This window comes from Hyperoodon ampullatus (assembly GCF_949752795.1).
Source record: "Hyperoodon ampullatus genome assembly, chromosome: X".
Lineage (NCBI taxonomy): Eukaryota > Metazoa > Chordata > Mammalia > Artiodactyla > Ziphiidae > Hyperoodon > Hyperoodon ampullatus.
The window spans coordinates 116,927,421-116,949,250 of NC_136913.1; the positions used below are offsets into that span (position 1 = coordinate 116,927,421).

The window sequence follows — 21,830 nt, forward strand, 5'->3', positions numbered from 1 at the left end:
AGAAACCACGAGAGATAGTGTCCCCTTGCCCATAGTAAATTCAGCTGAAATAGTAAAGCATTACCTAAATCCCTTACCCCAGCCCCGTAAAGGCCCTAACACAGTTGTTTTATTTACAAGGGAGCTAAAGAATGTGTTGAGGCAGACAGCTCCACATGCCAGGCCTGTGAGAAGTGGAGTCTTGACTCTCAAGGGCTCTGGAGCAGCTGTGTTGGCAAATCATTGTTTCAGGCTCTCCAACTTCTCCCCCTTCCGTACTCAGGATTGTTGTCACCACATAATCTTTTCGAAGTCTTCCAAGAGATCATCTTTGAGATTATGTAAGTAACTGCATATTGATGTGCACTCAAACATGTGGTGTGTGTGAGAGAGATGTATAAAACAGTTCATTTCATTACCCCGCCATAAAAATGACTAAGGCAGGCTTGTTATATACTCTTAAAGACAGGAAACTCTGAGGTGGTCGAGGAGAGTCTTGCTTTGGCAGCCATTCTCTCATCCCGCCTCTGTTAACCAACCTCAAGTTAATCTGGGGACGTTCATTCCCTAACCTCATGTCCATCATGGATGCCTACTTAGCCAAGGGCTGCGAGACTCAGAGACTCGTACCTAAGTCCACGCGACCACCCTGATAAGCAGCCTGGGACACAGGTCCTTCTCCCCAGCCTCACACCACGTGACGGAGCAGGCCTGCCCAGTGCCTCTGAGGGTGTGTCGGGCGTACTTGAATCCTCAACAAGGAGGAAGAATGAGAACTTTGGTCTGTCTGACAAACTGCACGGGAAAGCCATCTGGGCGAGGTCGGCTTTGGAGCGGAAAGGCCAGCTGTGCGGGGAGCTCCCAGCTGCGTCCTAACTGCCCCCTGCTGGTGCCGGGACCATATGCTCTGCCACCACCACCACCCCCGCCCCATGGAAGGGGCTGGCCCCCTGGCTCTTATACATGCCAGGTGAGGCAGGGACAGCACCCTGCTGGAAAGAAAGTGGACAAAAGAAAATGGGAATTGAAGCACCACCACGTCTTCACAAGGCCATGGCAGTCTGTTTTGCTTGTCAGGAGTTCAGGGTCTACTTCTTGTTATTATTTACGTGCATCTCCAGAGCTTCAAACTATCTTTATTACTCACAACTATTAGCTCATCGACATGTTTATATTCCTAACATTGATATTTGGTTTGTTTCATGGTATGGGATGTTTTATTACTCAGGTTCTCTGCATTTCTACTACAGCCAAATAACAGTAGTAAAGACGCCATGGGCCTGCTCCCTAGACCCTGAAGTCTATCGCCTGAGAGATGGATGTTCTCGGGGTTAGCCCTGCCCAGGAAAGTCACTATACTGTTGTACCAGAAGCTAAAGCACTTCCTTTGGCCTGTGAGCAGGACAGTGCAGATCCTGTCACATCCTCAGACTGTGACATCCTCCTGTCTCCATTCCTGAGACTGTAGGATGCTCAACTATGTATTCAGTTCCAACTCCCAGTTCACATGACTAAGGATTGGCTTTGAGGCAAAGGAGTGTGTAAGGAGCTCCAGCCAGCATTTTGGACTTGGCTTCAAGCTGCCTTTTTTACTTTTTGTGGCTCTGCCTTTGCCTTTAGTTTAGATGGCCTTCCACATTACCTTTTTCCTACCTTATATAAACTTGGGCCTAAGTCCTTCTCTTGATACTTTACAAAGTACCCTTCATTTTCCTTCCTCCATGGGGAGTTCTCTTGTTTCTTGGTGGAGGGTAGAGGTGGGTGACTCACAGGTTTGAAGTTACTGTGAGGTTCGGGAAGAATCCCTGAAACAGCTCGGGTCACTAATCCTTCTCCCCCCGCTTCCATGGACCCATCTTCTCTAATTTACACACCTCCCCTTCCTCCTACGGTCACCCAAGAAGCTGTAGCTGCTTAGCTTTATTGTCCATTCCTTCTCCCAAATGAAGCCAACTCATAGAAACCAGGCTAGATCCCGCAAGTCAGAGCTGCCCGCAAGGGCCTGGGGTTCCCAAGGAAGTGCCAAAGGAATCTCCACTGAAGAGCAGCCAGGTCACTAATCAGAAAGGCCAGGTTCTGGGGCTTCCCTGGTGGCGCAGTGGTTGAGAATCTGCCTGCCGATGCAGGGGACACGGGTTCAAGCCCTGGTCTGGGAAGATCCCACATGCCACGGAGCAACTAGGCCCGTGAGCCACAACTACTGAGCCTGCGCGTCTGGGGCCTGTGCTCTGCAACAAGAGAGGCCGCGACAGTGAGAGGCCCGCACACGGCAATGAAGAGTGGCCCCCGCTTGCCGCAACTGGAGAAAGCCCTCGCACAGAAACGAAGACCCAACACAGACAAAAATAAATAAATAAATAAATTAATTAATTAATTAAAAAAACAAATTAGAGAAAGGCCAGATTCTTAGAGAGTATATCTAAACAGCCTCAGCTGCCCCTACACCACGCACCAGGGATCTGCCCGGAAGAGGGGTGCTCTGGCATGGACTCAACTGGCAACAGCCTGCATTCTGTGCATCTGACCTTGTCCTTTCTTCCAGTTCATCCTTATGCTTTGTCCTTTTCTGTCTGGCCTTAAGGATGAATAAAAAGAAAATAGACCTTGGTACTAGAAAGCTCTGGATTTGAATTCTGGCTCTTCCACTTACAAACATGTGTGACCCTAAGCACATTTCTTTACCTTCTGAGACAATTTCTTCACCACTAAAATGCAAAAGCCTATCACCTACCTCTCAGAGCTGGCTCGGGATTAAACAGGATAACATGCATGGAGAACACATTACAGCACGCAGCGCACAGTAGGCGCTCAGGTCCATGGTGGCTGTTATTCCACCTGCAATCAAGCCTCATGGAAGTCTGGTTGTGGCCAAATGTGCATATTCTGCTCTTCATATCTGAGCCTCGCGACTCTCCAGCTAGAACACTTCCCTCCTCAACCACGTGGCTTCTATCCCCCAGCATCGGCTCCAGCAAACAGGCTTTTTAAAATTGGCATGGCCCTAGGAACCCTGTTTTGAAGCCCCTCCTTCCTCATTTCCAGCCCCCCACGGCACTCCAACCAGCCCTGCTTGTACTGGGTGGGCCCGGAAAATGGGAACTGGAAAAGCAAAACAAAACCAGATCTTCAGACCAAATAAGACTTGGAGACAATGTGGTCAAAGATAAGATGAGGTATGGACAGGTCAAGGTGATGTTCAGAAATGATTCCAGGGCCACAGCCAATCTGCCCTAGTACACCCCTTAGGTATGGTTCAGTGCACCTCTTAAGGGACAAGGTGTGTCTCGGGTGTTTTTAAAGGAGCCAAGCTAATCCAGACACTCACTTTAATTCTCTCAACCACAGGTGTAGTGTGGTGGCTGTACCCCTAAATTGTCAACCAAAATACAGAAGAAGGCTCCCGGAGTATCTGGTCTGAGATTGTCGAGAGGGGATCTGACACCATCACTCTTCGGCTAAAACATTGAAATAACTTCTTATTGAAATGACTTCTTATTGCCTTTAAATTAAGTTCAGTCCCAGGCCACAGCATTCAGATGTTTTTCACAAGTTAACCTCAACCCACCTTGCTAGGCTTATTTCACCTTGCTTCCTTTCCACCCACACTTCAGCCAAACTGGACTGTTTATTCCCTGAACATGCCCATGTACGCTCCCACCCCTGTGTCTTCGCTGTTTATCTTATTTTTTTATTGCAGAGTTTTGGGGGTTTTTTTAATTGGAGTATAGTTGATCTACAATGTTGTGTTAGTTTCAGGTGTACAGCAAAGTGATTCAGTTATACATACATACATATATATATATATTTCAGATTCTTTTCCCTTATAGGTTATTACAAGATATTGAATATAGTTCCCTGTGCTATACAGTAGGTCCTTGTTGGTTTTCTGTTTTATACAGTGTATACATGTTAATCCCAAACTCCTAATTTATCCCTCCCCCTTTCCCCTTTCGCCTGTTTATTTTTATTTATGACTTCTTTCCCATCCCTCATCGCTACCTACTGAAATCCTCCAGACTCCCTCTGAAGAAATGGACTCTCCCATGAATCCTTTCCTGATCCCTCAGCTCTCCTCCAACGGGACAGAATTTACTTTCTTTTTTTTTTTTTTTTTTTTTTAAATTTTATTTATTTATTTATTTATTTATTTATTTATTTATGCTGTGTTGGGTCTTCGTTTCTGTGTGAGGGCTTTCTCTAGTTGCGGCGAGTGGGGGCCACTCTTCATCGAGGTGCATGGGTCTCTCACTGTCACGGCCTCTCTTGTTGCGGAGCACAGGCTCCAGACGCGCAGGCCCAGTAGTTGTGGCTCACGGGCTTAGTTGCTCCGCAGCATGTGGGATCTTCCCGGACCAGGGCTCGAACCTGTGTCCCCTGCATTGGCAGGCAGATTCTCAACCACTGCGCCACCAGGGAAGCCCCAGAATTTACTTTCTATCTTGCTTGTGGCATGGATTCTAGCTAGAGCCTAGGTGCTGGGGTTGAGACATACTGGGCAGTCTGGTAAATTGAGGGAACGGTGGTGGGGCTAAGGGCCTCTGAGGAGATAAATCCTCCTGAGGGGTGGAAATAACCAAGCATGACAGAGCTGACTCAGGCACAAAGGCCAAGTCGGTAGTAGGAAGCCGTGAATTGGAGGACAATGGGAAGGCTCTTAACTGAATCTGCCCAGCCCAGCCTCCCTGGATGCCTGCTTCTGTCCTATCCAGGGACCTATTTGCATCTAGGAAGGCTTGTCATGGCAGCAAAGGGAAATGAGATCCTGACCCCCTCTTCCTAATACAGCCCACTGAGGTTCAAAGGAATAAACCAGCGGCCCCCAAACTTTTTGGCACCAGGGACCGGTTTCGTGGAAGACTATTTTTCCATGGACAGGGGAGGGGGGGCGGGGGGATGGGGAGGGTGGTCCAGGCGGTAATGCGAGCGATGGGGAGCAGCAGATGAAGCTTCGCTCACTCGCCCGCCACGCACCTCGTGCTGTGTGGCCCGGTTCCTAACAGGCTGCAGACCGTTATCTGTCTGCGGCCTGGAGGTTGGGGACCCCTGGCATAAACGAAGTTTAGTGGCCTGGAGTGGTCCCAAATGAGGTCAGATTGCTGAGAAAGAACAAGGAGGGTGCTCTGAGAGGAGGCTTTCCATAAAAGGAGAATGTGGACAGGCTCTCAGAGTCCAGATCATTGGAGGGCATCTGGTTCAGGACATGCAGTCATTCTGGATATCCTGTGGATGCTCCTCAACAGGAAAGAGCTGCATCCAAGCAGCTAAAGAGTTAGAATCCTCCAGGACCCAGGCAGTCTTTCTTTAGGACCCTTCTGAGCTGAGTCTGACAGAGTAGAAATGGCACCTTGAGAAACCATCTTGATGAGGATGGATCAAGTCAGCACTCTATGCTGGAACCAGTTCACGCTGGTGGTTTGGTCGGGGCCACCTCTGATTAACGGGGGTAGTGTTTAGTAGCAAGGACTCTGGAACCAGCTACCTGAGTTCGACAGCTTTCTCATATGTAAATGGGGAGAACTGAATCAGTCAACTGACAGCACCAAATGGGACCACCTTGTTGTTGACAGTTGTGAAGTCCATTTCAAGAGGCAAGATTAGGTTGCCAACAACCCAGCGGACTAGACCAAACAAATAAAGTAGAGGACTGAGTCATGCATGTGTGGAAGCAACCCTAGAGATTCTTGGGTCAATTTAAGGAGGGGAACCATTAGAATTCTTTCCGGAAAAAAAATGAGTGTGTATGGGGGCGGGGTCTCAATGCCATTGTAATCTGAATATTGGAAGATGAGACTTTTTTTGAGGTATTTTTGACCTACAGCATTATATTAGTTTCAGGTGTACAACATAATGATTCAATATTTGGATATATTGTGAAATGACAACCACAATAAATTGAATTAACATTCATCACTATGTGTAGTTTAAATTTTTTTTTCTTGTGACGAGCAGTTTTAAGATTTATGGAGACTGGGACTTCCATGGTGGCACAGTGGATAAAACTCCGCACTCCCAATGCAGGGGGCCTGGGTTTGATCCCTGCTCAGGGAACTAGATACTACATGCATGCTGCAACTAAAGGTTTGCATGCCACCACTAAGGAGCCCATGTGCTGCAGCTAAGGAGCCAGCAAGCTGCAACAAAGAAGCCCTGGAGCCACAACTAAGGAGCCCATGTGCTGTAACTAAGGAGCCCGCCTGCTGCAACTAAGACCCAGTGCAACCAAATAAATTTACAAAAATAATAATATGACTTAAGGAGAACTTATTTTTAATGTGCAGGCTTATCCTACCCTACCATACTGGCAGCGCCTCGCAGACCAGTGGTGCTCCCTGGAGAGGGACTGCCATGCTAGGGGGGGCAGTGGAGAAGACCACGAGGCCTGGCAGAGTGACCCGGAGATGGTAAGGCACCCAGTGGAGCAGCAACAGCGTCTGTGGGAATATACTTGTTCATGAGCACACAGAAGACACTAGGAAAGACCTTGAAGGGTTAAATGATTGCCACCAACTCTAGCACAACCTGAGTCCTAAACTACAGCTAAGACCCCCATCCTTAGGGGCTGCCAGAAATGCTTGAGGTGGAGGACTTTGCAAGAAGCTAAAGATCCTGCATGAGCCCGTGTGTGTAGGTGCCCAAGAAACTGAGGTTTCCTGGTTGTGTCCTTACCTCCTCTCTCTCATTAAGTTCTTTGAGGACAAGTGCTATGTTTTACTTATCTCTGTATCTCCCCAAAGCAGGAGCCCTAGTCCTGGCAGAGGGCTGCAGGGCAGAGTCTGGTGCCCGGGGGAGCGGCAGCAGTGCCAGCAAGAGCAGCCTTGACCCCAACAGCATCTAGCCCGGGACTTACTATTTTCTTCTCATTTTTCAGCTCTCTTGAAGTAAAATTTACATATCATGAGTTCACTTATTTTCAGTGTACAGTTTGAGGTTTAATAAATTTATACCATCACGCAGACATTATCATGCCACATCATTACAGAACACTTCCATTATCCCCAAAGTTTTCCTTGGGCTCCTTAGCAGTCATCCTTGCTCCAACCTCCAGACCTAGGCAACCATTGATGTGCCTTCCATCACCATAGTTTCGCATTTTCTACAAATTTCATATTAAGGAATTATACAGAGTAGCTGGTGTCTTTCATTGCATATGTATGAGATTCATCCCTGTTGTAACACGTATCAATAGTTTGTTCTTATTTGGGATCAGTGGCCAGTCTGAACTCATGACAGTTTAGTGCTAATATGTAGGAAAATCATCTCTCCCAAGTTATTCCGATCCTACAGTCAAGGTGAGAGTGGAATGATCAAAATGCATTTAATATGCAATTTCCAATTTGCAAGAGTCACCATTTTTATCTGGGACGATTCCCACTACAGATAATAGATCATAAAAGGGTTTCATGTTGCTAACTAAATAGCCACAGAATGGTAATACTTATGTCTCATAAAAAAGTAAAATTAACAACCAATAAACTGGATTTTTAAAATAATATTGTTCTTTTTTGAATTGCTGACTAGTAGTCCACGGTATGGATAAGTCACATTATGTTTACCCGATTGCTAACTGATGGACATTTAGGATGTTTCCAGTTTTTTTTTGTTTTTTTGTTTTTTTGCAGTACGTGGGCCTCTCACTGTTGTGGCCTCTCCCGTTGCGGAGCACAGGCTCCGGTCGCGCAGGCTCAGCGGCCATGGCTCACGGGCCCAGCCGCTCCGCGGCACGTGGGATCTTCCCGGACCGGGGCACGAACCCATGTCCCCTGCATCGGCAGGCGAACTCTCAACCACTGCGCCACCAGGGAAGCCCTCCAGTTTGTTTTGATGAATGATGCTTCCATGCACATTTGCATTCAAGTCTTTGTGTGGACATATGTTTTCATTTACTTGGGTAGATACCTAGGAGTGGAATTGTGTGGCCTTTATTGACTTAGAGTCCCTTAATAGGGATTACACTGCAGGAAGCTGAAAGTAAGCCCCGTGGAAACAGAACACGTGATTAAGGGTATGTGAGAGAATTTTAGGAAAAGGGAGGTTACTGAGAGGTAGAAACGCACTAAGAGATAAATTTACCTACTTCATAATGTGTACCTCAGTACTTAGGAAGCCTAAACATTTTATCTGATGCAAAACTGCCTCCATCTATTATAATTGGAGACTCATTGACCACAGCATACAATATTAGGCATGTGTGGGTGGACAAGTACAGTGATCAGGGCATAGAAAGGCACCAAAATCTGAACAGCCTACATGGTTGTTCACTTTTTCGGAGCCATCAGTAATTATGACAAGCATTTGCTTTAACAAAAAATTCCACTTAAAGATTCGAGTGGAATTTCTACTCCTTGTAGAGCCTACCATTACATAATTTGTACTTTTTTAAACCTGGTCTCTGCAGAGACCATTCTGAATAATAGTCTCCTCTTGAAATATGGAGCTATACCAATAAAGTTTTGGAGCAAGAAATTATGAGGGAGAACAAGAGCACTCTGTGATGACAGGAATCACTATACACCCACAAGTCAAACTTGTCCTCTTAAAATTGATCTAACCCGGGGCTTCCCTGGTGGCGCAGTGGTTGGGAGTCCGCCTGCCGATGCAGGGGACATGGGTTCGTGCCCCGGTCCAGGAAGATACCACATGCCGCAGAGCGGCTGGGCCCGTGAGCCATGGCCACTGAGCCTGTGCGTCCGGAGCCTGTGCTCCGCAATGGGAGAGGCCACAACAGTGAGAGGCCCGTGTACTGCAAAAAAAAAAAAAAAAAAATTGATCTAACCCAGTTAATTAATAACAAAGAAATCCATCCTGTTTCCCAGCACAAGAACATTAAGAAAAAAAAAAAAAAGGAACCTGTATTGTTGGAGACTTATAGATTGGGAATTCTGGCTATTCATTTTTCAGCTCTCAAATATACAGACAGAATTTGACCTTGAGTCATAGGCCAAAAGTTTAACCACTTCATTTTTCTCCCATTGGAAAGATCACCTCAAGCACCCTGAGTCATTTGAGCGCAGGTACCCGATGGTTCAGTAGATGTGGCTTACCCGGAACTGAGATTCATAGGGAGGATTTTTGAAGTATCCATCACATCACAGAATTCCTTTTTCTTTAGTGAGGACCCACAGAAATCTCTCTTCGACCTCAATATCAGGAAAAACCATGCTTCTCCTGAACAACTGGACTGTTTTCATTTTTATCCTGTGTAAGTGGTTCTCAGAGTGTGGTCCCTGAGCAGCAGCATCAGCATCACCTGGGAACCTGTTAGACATGTAAATGCTCAGATTCCACCCCAGACCTATCAAGTTAGAAACTCTGGACGTGAGACCCAACAATCTGTGTTTTGTTAAGCCTTCCTGGTGATTCTGATGCAAGCCAAAATTTGAGAACATTAACTGAATTGGACTGAAACCAGGAAAACCAACTTTAGAAAATTGGTAATTTATTTGTTCAATGTCTAATACTTCCTTTTGAGTTAAAAGGTTACATTAGGGTTGTATTACAATTGATTAATCTACAACCAAGTAGTTGGTTTTGAAAATCTGGGATGATAATATTGACCAATTATGTACTAAAAACAAACAAAAAGGGATTTCATCATCTTGTATAGGCTAAGTGCCCTGCAACTTGAACTACAAATGATTAACTAGACACGGTTATGCTTTGTGCGTGAATTATAGGGTAAACGAAGTAGATATTAAAGCAGATGAATTTAAATTATCTATCATGATTTACTTGTTAGCCTGGAAATCTCTTGTTCTTTAGTTAATAAAACACACAGAAAGCCTAAGTCCACGATGCCAAATGAGCAAATATGGCTCATTGTCAGGAACTGGGTGTTTTTTACCTCTTGCCGCTTTCAGAATCCAGAGGGAAACTGTTTCCATCTTAGCTCTGCTACGGAATGCTTTGTGCAACCTCATATGAGATAACTGTCCCCCTCTGAACCTCATTTTTGCCTCTGAAAAAATTGAGGATTTGATTTCATCATCTTTAAGTTCACTTCCATCTTTGATCTGCTGGGATCCTGGAATTCTAGAGATCCCCAAACACCAGCAGCACCCGGGACATTACTGCTCTCTCCTGACCTCTCCTGACCTCTCCTGACCAGAGGGCAGAGGAAGGAGGGAAGGCACGCATATGGCTGCAGCCTGAGGCAAGCGTGCCTGAGATCTTCCGAGTTCAGATAATTTTAAAAATCACGAGCCAGGGTTTGTTTCTTACTAAACAATGCTGTGTGGCCATCAGCCGAGGTGTGAATTGGGGGATACTGCTTGCTCTTTGCTAAATGCTACACAGGAATCCCAAAGAGATTTTATCATTAGCTTTATGAGAACAAGATGTGCACGGTATAGAGAGCCGGTTTCTGTAGAGCCGATCTTAAAGAGGCAGCCCAGTGCGTGAAATTACGTAAGGGTATATACTTCAAAGCTAAGGGGTTTGGGTCTATCCAAGCATTCCCCTTCCTCTTTCCCATCAAAAACAGTTATTTCACTGGGTAATTCAAGACCTGGAGATAACTTCATAAGGAGTGGAGGATAGGTGTGGTTTAGGTTGTTCAAATTAACCAGATAATTGATTCAATTCATCCAATTCACTCTCCCTGTAGAATTTATTGCACCTATTATTGTCAGTAGAAAAAGCTATCTTTGCGCCTCCTGTTCATTGGCCGGCCAAATACTTCGCTGTCTTTCATGCCACTTCCCAGACTAATTCTGATCTGGATATACTTATAAGCACCTTACTACAAAAAGTTTCTCCTAGCTGAGATTATCCTTTGAATTTGATCATTTCAGAGAATATTCCTTAGCAGATAATATTATCCAATGCCTTTAAACTGCTGGCCTCCCACCCTGCATATACACACAGAAATCACATACTTATATTTTCTGTATCAAGGGGCATTTCTTGCTGGTACTATTGCTGGTACTAAGGGAATTGCCTTAATTTTCTGCTTCCTTTGGTTCATGTAAACATTATCTCCATGCCCATCACCTCTGGAGTAGCCTGTGGCATTCCCTCACTTGAAAAGAATTATTTTCATTCTTACAAGTCCTTTTGCCTCAGGACCTCGAGCTGGGTTCTGCATTATTTTGTTTTGGAACAAGGCAGGTTCCTTTTAACCACTTCTAAAGGGAGAAACCCTAAATGGCATTTACAAAAATATATGGCATTAAAACAGACGGTCAAACAGTAAAAGGGTGTTTTATTAGGACATTTAGAGACAAAGCAACTGGTGGTTTGCCTGGATTTTGCATCTCTTAAAGGTTGCTTTGATACTGTGCCACAGAGCCCTGGTAATACGCAGGGTTGGGAATTACCATGTGTCAGAGCTGGATGATAAGCCCAGGTCACCTGAATTATTCCTCCTTGGAAGTGACATCAGCCCTATCAAAATGTGAATGATTTGTTGCTTCAGCACCTCTCTGATATTAAATCTAGAGGAGTGGATTCAAGTTTGTGCTTCAGGGGACACACGTACTTATTTACCCTGTAAAAGAGAGTGCACTAGAACACCTTCTGATTGCAGAGAAATGGATGAAAATTGACAAAATCTATACAGATCTTCGTGGTTAGATATGGAAACAGAGTGATTCTAATAAACAATAAGTATTGTTTAATAACATCTAGGTAGCCCATAAGATTCCCCAACAGGGAAGAACAAGCAACTGCAGAGCATTTCCCAAACCCCCCTCCTTCTGTCATGGAAACGCCGGTAAAAGTCCTCCACCTCCTACACTCCAGTGCCAGATCGGTAAGCATTTAGCCAAGCATGCCGGGAGACAAAGAACAACCGAAGGAAAGGAGTATCCGGGTGTCTTGGATTTGCTTTCCATTCTGCTCTGTTGCTCTACCATCTCGTTACTAGACGTAGGCATTGGACGTGACAATCAACTACATTTGAACTGAGCAGAAGAAATATTAAAGGCATAGGCTTCAGAAGAAATGTCTCAAAGGCAGCCTCAGTCACCTAATCAGACTTTAATTTCAACCACAAATGACACAGGATCATCAAGCCCTGTCATTCCTAATGATACCACAAATAAAGGAAGGACCGGAGACAACTCTCCAGGAATAGAAGCATTGTGTGCCATCTATATCACTTATGCTGTGATAATTTCAGTGGGCATACTTGGAAATGCTATTCTCATCAAAGTCTTTTTCAAGACCAGATCCATGCAAACAGTTCCCAATATTTTCATCACCAGCCTGGCTTTTGGAGATCTTTTACTTCTGCTAACTTGTGTGCCAGTCGATGCAACCCACTACCTTGCAGAAGGATGGCTGTTCGGAAGAATTGGATGTAAGGTGCTCTCTTTCATCCGGCTCACTTCTGTTGGTGTATCAGTGTTCACGTTAACAATTCTCAGTGCTGACAGGTGGGTTTCTTTTCTCAGTTATATTTGCCAGGATGTGAAATTAGGCGAAAAGAAAGGAAAGCTTGTACGGAGCGTTCACTGGCTACTATTCTGCTTTTCTCACACTCTGTAACCTGGATGTAAGATTGAAAAATCGGGGGGCATTTTAAATAAAAGTCGGTGTAAGAATGTTAAAATTCCTGTGTTAGCATCGGACGAGAGATTGAAATTGTGTGCTTCAGGGATCATTTAATTTCTTTGAAGTGTAATTGTTTGTTTGAAAGAATACTGAACGGTGTTTTCCCCCTCGGTTTATTAAGGCAAATTATTCCAGGTGTAAAAGAAAAACAATTCTTTCTTTATACATTAGTGCAGCCTAGTGGTGCAATATTGTCAACATTAAAACATCAACATAGGTGTGAAATTGACCACATACACATTACTGTCTACTGGAAGAATGGTAAAAAGATACATGCATCTAATTTATTTGAAATGCATCAAATTAATTAATGGCAGAAAAACGGTGAGGCTTTCAGCTTCCTGGTAACTCAGTGTAATGTCATCACTTAATTGTATTTGTTTTTTCTATAGGCATTCAATGACATTCTCATTTCCAGACATAAATTAATCCCGGCTGACTTTTAGAGCTCTATGGAAGGAGCGTGTGAGAACCTCTGGCAGCCAGGGTGTTTGGACTCTGTTAGGATATTTTCAGTCTATGTACTGGGTCTTTCTGTGCCTATTGTAGAATGATAACTGTGAAAGCATGAAGAAAAATTGAGGCTCCAAATGTTAAAAGTGATGCTTTAAAAAACCTGCAAGAAGCCCGTAAGTAATCAATGCCTGGCAGTACCAGAAGGAAAAGCTTCTTCAGATTCTGGAATCTGAGAGGAGGAAAAGCTTTCCCTGTGTCTTTTATGGAATTTTGCTTTGACTGGTTTTATATTCTGTTTGAGGGCAGATTTACTTAAAGGCTGTAGATTTTAAGGTGGATTTGTCAGAATAAGGAGGCATCTTTTCATGGGTACAGGGTTTCCGATTTCACCCTTGCCTTGCCCTAAATCTACCTACAGATTGGATCGGCTTGGGCAAGAAATTAGCACTTATGAACAGGGAAGAAATTAACCCTCTCCTCTTTCCTGCATAAACTCATGGAATTCTTTTTTAGGAAGGTTGATGACTGCTCTCTCACAAGGAAAGGAGAATTAGGTTTAACATCAGTCACTTACATAAAAAGGAAGTATTTTAGAACACAAGGTAACGCACAGGTAGTGAATTACTCTCCATCACACACAAAATCATGCCGAAAAATATTTATTTGCCCTAAATAGAGGGTCTACAAGAAAATTATAAAATTTGCAAATCTGGAATATCTCATAACAGTGAAGAAAGGAAAAAGTGATTAGCATCAATATAAAATACTGGGATGTATTATGTGTATTTGAAATCATAACCAATTCCAGTTGGTTAATGTTGACTTGGTTATATACATATGGGATAAGAAGGTAGAACTGGATGACCACGGAGATCACTTCTAACTTTAAGATTCTGTAATTTTGATATTGATTTTGCCCTTTGCTATGATTATGTGTTTCTAGATACAAGGCAGTTGTGAAGCCCTTGGAGCGTCAGCCCCCCAATGCCATCCTGAAGACCTGTGCCAAAGCTGGCTGCATCTGGATCGTGTCTATGATCATTGCTCTACCAGAGGCTATATTTTCAAATGTATATACTCTTCGAGATCCCAACAAAAATATGACCTTTGAATCGTGTGCTTCTTATCCTGTTTCTGAGAGGCTCCTGCAAGAGATACATTCTCTGCTGTGCTTCTTAGTGTTCTACATTATTCCACTTTCGATTATCTCTGTCTATTACTCTTTGATTGCTAGGACTCTTTACAAAAGCACCTTGAACATACCTACTGAGGAACAAAGCCATGCCCGCAAGCAGGTATGTATTAATCAGGACTCACGCATGAATTTAGAAGGGAAATGCCTCCTTTTGCACCCCTGAGCAATAAATACTTTAGCAGTATCGTATTTTTGTTATGGTCATGGGCTGTGGAGTCTGTCAGACCCAAGATTTAATTCCATACCAGCTGAGCAATCTTGAGCAAGTTACTTAACATCTCTGAGCCTCACTTTCCTCATGTATAAAATGAAAATGAGGTCTGGATGATATATATGAAATGCTTAGCATAGTTCCTGCTGCATAGTAAACATTCAATAAGTGGTAGGACTACTAAGGGAGCAGCTGAAGTTTGGGATCAGTCAAAAATCACCCCACAGAATAGTGAGAAACATCACACAAGGTGAGACTATAAAGTGAAGCATCTTTTGTTTAGAAAAACACAGGATGGTAGAACTGGCAAGAAGCCATAACATTATTCAATGCAAACCACTTACACACAGATCAGCAGACTGGGCGGAGGGGTTGTCTCGAGGGATGCAGTGCCAATGGCAAGAGAACACAGTGATTCACAGAAGCTTGATTAAGACCATTGCAAGACCCAGGTGTGCTCTCCTCTCATAAATATGAACAGAATAAAAAGAATATCGGCAAAACATCGTTCCATTTGATTAAAAAAAAACCCAACAGGATTTCTATCTTTTGGGTGGGAGGAGATGATCCCATTTACCTCTTAACCAGTATGTGCAGAGCTCAGCGCTTTTTTTTTTTTTTTTGAGCTAGTACATTCAGTTGCTTCAACAGTGGTGGTCAGGAGGCTAAAGTTGCATTTTAATGCCCATGTGAAAAGTTATCTTTGCTCTATCTGTAACTACAGGCAATGTCTTCACTTAATCTGGTTCATTTCTCTTATTAAGAGGTGCAGGTAGGATTATTTTCATACATGAAGGGTGGCACATTGATTTTTATTCCTTTGACTATTTAGTTAGAATTTCTATACGTTAACAACAATTTTTGGTACCAATTTAGCAACTTTCATAAACCCCAGAAGACTATTCTAACCTAGTCAGCCTCTGCTGATGCAGTGAAAGCAGGTTTGTATAGCATCTATTTCTTAATTAAATTAAATTTTCGATAATTCCACAACACTGCTTGAGATAATTAGAGACACCCTAGAGTATCTCAAAACCAGGGATGGGAGTCTCTGAATTAGAGCTAATCAGAGACCAAGATCACGGGTTACCATGTCAATTAACTTGCTGTATTCTCTAGCCACGGGCTGACTTCACCTGCACCTGCACGTTCAAAGGGACACCAGCCTGTTAACTGTAAATTTCTATGTAAATCTAGAGAATGGCTTTTTAAAATCTCTGCCAGCTAAATGTTTTTGTTTGGGTTTTCAGTTGTTTTTTGTTTTTTGTTGTTGTTTTGTTTTGTTTGTTTGTTTTTGTTTTCTTGGTTGTTGTTTTTGCCATTTTTCTTCCCCCTGTAGATTGAATCCCGAAAGCGAATTGCCAAAACGGTGTTGGTGCTGGTGGCTCTGTTTGCTCTCTGCTGGTTGCCGAATCACCTCCTGTACCTCTACCGCTCATTCACCCAAACCTACATGGACCCCTCTGCCATTCACTTCATTGTCACCATTTTCTCTCAGGTTCTGGCTTTCAGCAATTCTTGTGTAAACCCCTTTGCTCTTTACTGGCTGAGCAAGACCTTCCAGCAGCATTTTAAAGCTCAGTTATTCTGTTGCAAGGCAGAGCTGCCTGACCCTCCTGCTGCTGATACCCCTCTTGACAACCTGGCTGTGATGGGAAGGGTCCCGGGTGCTGCAAGCGCTCAGGTGTCTGAAATTAGTGTGTCCGTGTTCGCTGGCTGTAGTGTGAAGAAGGAAGATGACAGAGTCTAGCTTTTCAATTAAAAATAGTATTTCTCCTCCCAGCGTGTGTATTCGACTCTGAGCTGTGTGTAGGTGTATGGTGTCAGGATTTTTGTTGCTTGAGAATTGTGCTGAAATCTTAGGAGGGAAGGATCAGACAAACCATGATTTTTTCAATCTACAAGCATTAACGAACACTATTGGGCTTTCTAAATAAAACGGAGCCCCACTAGGCATAGAAAGACATATCTGCGTATGTCAGTGGGTCCTATGAGAGGCTGAATAGGAGGTGAAGTGAAATAAACAAGATGACACTTAAAAATCTAATGTTTCCATCACATCTCTGATGCTTATAATTTCGCATATACTCCTGTGATTTGCATAAAACTGTTTATTATGTGCTGTAAATCTACAGATTATACTTTGCATATGAAAAGGGGCTCAAAGAGAGGTAAAACATCTCTTCTGCAGTTTTCTTAAAAAACAAAGTCCTAAAAAATAAACCTTCACAGGGTTTGTTTTTGACTGCCCTTTTCCATTAATCTCTATTCCATTAGAACTAAAGCTGTGCAATGGCAATGACAATGTTTTGGGGTCAGTGAGCATAAAGTACCGAGTAAGGATCTGGGGCAAGGTGTTTGCCTTACTAGGTCAGCACCTACTGACTTAAGGTAGTTCTGGAGTTACAACTCCCATTGATTGATAATTGGGCAAAGTTATCTTTCACAAATATTGTGAAGAACTTGACTTCTTCATAGGCAGAATAAGTGGCCATGTTTATGGTTTCATTTGAGGGCTCCAAAGAAGGACCCCTGTCAAAAAACCTGTGAGCCTGCCAGTGTCTGAAATTCTTCCTTGAAGGAAATTCATTTCTTTCTGGTAAGCAGTGCCCTCTTTCTAAAAAATGCAGAAGTACCACATGAGATCCCTCACACCTGGGTGTGCAGTTATTATCAGATCATCTTCCTGCTTGACTACCTTAAACCTGATGGGTGCCTAAATCCTGTAAGAGTATGACCTAATTGATCTCTGCCCTTGGAAATCAGAGGATTTTCTATCCTCTGCTCCTACTTGCTAACACTATAAGCTTGCTAATAAATATTATTTCAAACAACTGTTGTCAATAGACGTGTCAGATTTAGATTTGTGGTTTCAGAAAATGTTTTCTTGGGGGCAAATTAAAGCATATGTTTGGCACCATCGATAGTTAAATTTGAATTTTCAAAAACTTGATTTTGGGGTGCTTTTGGTAGCTTTGAGCTTTCTTTAAATGGCTTGTGTAATTGTGAACTTTTGCTTAAAGATGTGGCTTGAAAAGGGGATATATATTAACACTAGACTTTACATTTAAGTAAAATTGGTTTACTTAAAGTGGGGGGGGTGTCAGAATTGTATTAGTATTGCTTTGGGTTGGATGTTGTAACAAGGGGAGAAAAATAAATATGAAATAAAGTTTTAAATGACTGTGTAACTTTATATTCTAAAAACAATACTTCTGACAGAATATCACTGAGAACCCATTTTAACTCCAAAATGTATTTTCAAGTGCCAAACTCCAAAATATTTTACTATTTTCCTTACTCTGGGTAAAAATTACATCCTTATTCCCCTAAGCATAAAACTTTAGAAACAACTTGATAAAAGTACCAGATTTTTTTTTTTTGCGGTTCGCGGGCCTCTCACTGCTGTGGCCTCTCCCGTTGCGGAGCACAGGCTCCAGATGCACAGGCTCAGCGGCCACGGCTCACGGGCCCAGCCGCTCCGCGGCATGTGGGATCCTCCCGGACCGGGGCACGAACCCACATCCCCTGCATCGGCAGGCGGACTGCCAACCACTGCGCCACCAGGAAAGCCCCTAAGCGAGCTTTTTAGCAGTTGATAAAACTAGAGCTCCGAGAACTTTGATTTTCTTCATTCTCAGTAATCCCTAGGTGACTTAGGGATCTGATATAAAATAAATCCCTGGATGGCTTTATAGGGCATCAGCCTCCCATCTAGAATTGGGGAATTGGGATTAAAATTCATGGCTTTGCTTTGATTTTTTTTTGGAGAGGGTGGTTTTTTTGTTTTGTTTTGTTTTTTTGTGGTACGCGGACCTCTCACTGTTGTGGCCTCCTCCGTTGCGGAGCACGGGCTCCAGATGCGCAGGCTCAGTGGCCATGGCTCACAGGCCCAGCTACTCCACAGCACGTGGGATCCTCCCGGATCAGGGCACGAACCCACATCCCCTGCATCGGCAGGCGGACTCCCAACCACTGCGCCACCAGGGAAGCCCCAGGGTGGTCTTTTTTTCCCACAGATTATCCTTGTCAGAGCTAAACTTACAAGTAGGCCCCAGTATCCACAATTTTTTTCACACTGACTATTGTGTGCAGAAATGTTACTACATTTCAGTTCTTTGGAGAGGGTCCTAAATGGGGGCATGGGGGAACACATGAAAAACAAATTTTGTATACTTCTCAATTTTGCTCAGGGCCTGCCCTGACCCAAGACTTAGAATAATGGACCATAATAATATAATATGCTACAAAGCAGGAAAACAAAGTCGCAAACTTAGGTAAGTCTTTGTCATTGAAGTTGATAGTACTACAAAACATTTAATACTGGTATACCTACTGACAATAGCAAATTTGGGTTTAAAGAATTTCTGCAGTTATTACCATCTTAAGTCAGGGATCCATCAAATTTTTTTGTCAAAAGGAGTTACTTTTATTTCCACTAAGTCTTGAGCTTACAGGAAGTGGGGACAGGAAAATTCCCGAACAGAGTGAGCCTGAATGGGCCATTAAATAAATCTACTTTGGTATAGTTCAGTAATTTTCCAGAAAGACTTCCTAGGCCAGGTAGATGACTTCTCTGTCCAGGCAGTCTCTGCTTTTGTAGGTTAATGAATTTTTATCCACCAAGAAGTCGGTGGCCTATTAGGCCAGGAGTAGAGCACAGATCACCCCTCACAGAGAACGAAGATGATGTTCAGGGAGCCGGCTGTCTGGGTTTTGTCTTCCTGGGTCCAGCAGCCCCTTGTGCAGCCCATCCATATTCCATTCCTGGAGTTTCAGGAGCTACCCCCATCCTTATAATAACAAAGGACCCCCTTTTTGCTTGTTAACTTGAGTGTTTCTTGCAAAAAATCTTGGAAATAAAAACAGGTTATAGGAACTTCCCTGGTGGCGCAGTGGTTAGGAATCCACCTGGCAATGCAGGGGACATGGGTTCGAGCCCTGATCCCGGAAGATCCCACATGCCGCAGAGCAACTAAGCCTGTGCGCCACAACTACTGAAGCTGGTGCCCCTAGAGCCTGTGCTCTGCAACAAAAGAAGCCACCGCAATAAGAAGCCCGCACACCGCAACGAAGAGTAGCCCCCACTTGACGCAACTAGAGAAAGCCCACTCAAAGCAACGAAGGCCCAACACAGCCAAAGATAAATAAATAAAATAAATTTATATATAAAAAAAGAACAGGTTATAAAGAGATACTTCCAGATTACCTCAGTTACTAGGGATTTAATTCTAGGAATCCACAAGGAAATAAGAACAGGAACCAGGCCTCATAGAGACAAAAGTATTGCTTAAAAAAAAGAAAAAAAACTGGGAATTCCCTGGCGGTCCAGTAGTTAAGGACTCCACACTTCCACTGCAGGGGGCACGGGTTCGATTCCTGGTCAGGGAAGTAAGAGCCTGCATGCCGTGGGGCACGGCCAAAAAATTTAAATTTAATTTAATTTAAATTAAAAATAAATTAAAAATTAAAAAAACAAAACTGTCAGGACCAGTGGCCAAGTAGAACGCCATTGTAGGTACAAGCATGCTTAGGTCCCAACTCCACTGCTCCACTATTACGGTGACTCAATGACCCTCTGTCACTGCCTCAGCTTCTCCTCTCACTCCTGGAGAACTTCTCCACAGAAGGCCTCTGTTCTGCTTACTACCTTCCCTGTGTGGGCCTCCCTGCTTCTGGGCTACTCTGACCATGTCCCTGTCTGTGCCATACTCAACCCTCTTTCTGGGAGAGGCTTATTGGCTCAGTGAATCAAATTCAGTCTAGAATGCGGGGCTACCCTACCAGGTCACCTCACAGGCCTCTGGGTAGCCCGTGACTGGGTCATATGGGAAGTAACCTTTTTGGCCACCTGCTAAGAGGGGCCTGTGGATAGAGCAGGCGCTCAGTGTCACGTGCAGCAGGGCTGTGAGGCATATTATCACCTATGCTGTGAACTCACTCAGGAATTAAATGGGAACCCAATAAACACATTGCTGAAAACAGCTGTACACTATTTTTGAATCCTGGAAGAAATATTTAGCAATGCTTAAATGAGCCTAATAAAACTCATGTTATCTATATTATAAAAATGCACGCAAGTTCTATTGCATGCATGTTTTTTTCTAAGATATCAAAAAACGACGTTAGTAGGGCAGTAAAGGTGGTGTGCACACTGGATGTTAAAAGTTTTAGGTTTGGAGCTTGAGCACGTCTGACTCATGGAGTACAAGGGGCAGGCGACTGCTGCCCTTCCTTTCCAGAGATATCTCCAGCCTGAGGAAGGTACCGGAGAGATAAAGGAGGGAGCAGAGGCTTGGAAAGAAGGTTGGTCCTTCCACCCATCGTTCGTTCATTCATTCATTCACTCACCACACACGCACTAGACACCAGACCCTGTACTAGGAACTCGGGCTAACCAGAGCCGGCGCCTCTCCTAGTGAAATCATAACGAAACAAGCGAGACTCGTTTCCCACGCGGAGGAGGAGCCTCCGGGCGAAGGAGGCGCGCCTTTCTCTCGCACTGAGACCTGTCCAGCCCGCCCTGTCCACTCCCCCAAGATGGCGGCCTCCCCGACGCCTACTCCGGCGCCGGTCGAGGGGGAACCTTCCCACGCCTTCGGGCTACCGCCTCGCCCCGGCCCCTCCCGGCCCGCCGGGGACTCCGCGGAGTCAAACGGCCCCGAGGCGCCGCGCCAGGAAGTCCCAGCTGGGCATCAACGCCCAGCAGCACAGCAGACCCCCGAGCCCCGCCCCGAGCCCCGCCCCGAGCCCCGCCCCGAGCCCCGCCCCGAGCCCCGCCCCGAGCCCCGCCCCGAGCCCCGCCCCGAGCCCCGCCCCGAGCCCCGCCCCGAGCCCCGCCCCGAGCCCCGCCCCGAGCCCCGCCCCGAGCCCCGCCCCGAGCCCCGCCCCGAGCCCCGCCCCGAGCCCCGCCCCGAGCCCCGCCCCGAGCCCCGCCCCCCGAGGCCCAAGCCGCCTGCCCGCGTCGGCGCCTGTTGACGCCACTGGGGGCGTGTCTGCGGGACCCGCGACGTCGCGACGCGTCAACAATGGCGACTACGTCAACAAGGGCGACTGCGTGAGCGTGAGCTGGCCTCCGTTGTCAAGCGGTTTCCAGACGTTCCGGCGGGGCCCGCAGTCATCTTAGAATCGGCCGGCGGGGAGCACAAACACCTTGTGCCCTCTACCGCCGCGTTGTGGATCGAGCGGCGGTGTCAAGACCCGGCGGGACGAGCCAGGTGGGCGGCGGGGCCGGGAGCAGCGGCGCCTGCGCGCGGTGGGCTGGGGGCGGTGCGGCTGGCGAGCGGCCCTGACTTCCCGGGGGCTGCTGGGGCGCCGCGGGGAGGCGGGCGGGGGGGCGCGGGCTGAGCACGGCCAGCCTCCCTTTCTCTGTTCCCCTCCAGCGTCACTTCGGCCTCTTCGCTCTCCCGGACACTGCACCTGGGCTAAGTCGGCAAC

At 45.3% G+C, this 21,830-nt stretch overlaps 1 protein-coding gene across 1 annotated transcript; it reads left to right on the forward strand.

Moving 5' to 3' along the window:
• Positions 1–11,919: 11,919 nt before the first annotated feature.
• Positions 11,920–16,143, forward strand: BRS3 (bombesin receptor subtype 3; the record flags this gene model as incomplete). Its single annotated transcript, XM_079727104.1, has 3 exons — positions 11,920–12,353; positions 13,931–14,282; positions 15,733–16,143. The coding sequence occupies 3 exons, from the start codon at positions 11,920–11,922 to the stop codon at positions 16,141–16,143; spliced, it is 1,197 nt and encodes a 398-aa protein (XP_079583230.1).
• Between the last annotated feature and the right edge of the window lie 5,687 nt (positions 16,144–21,830).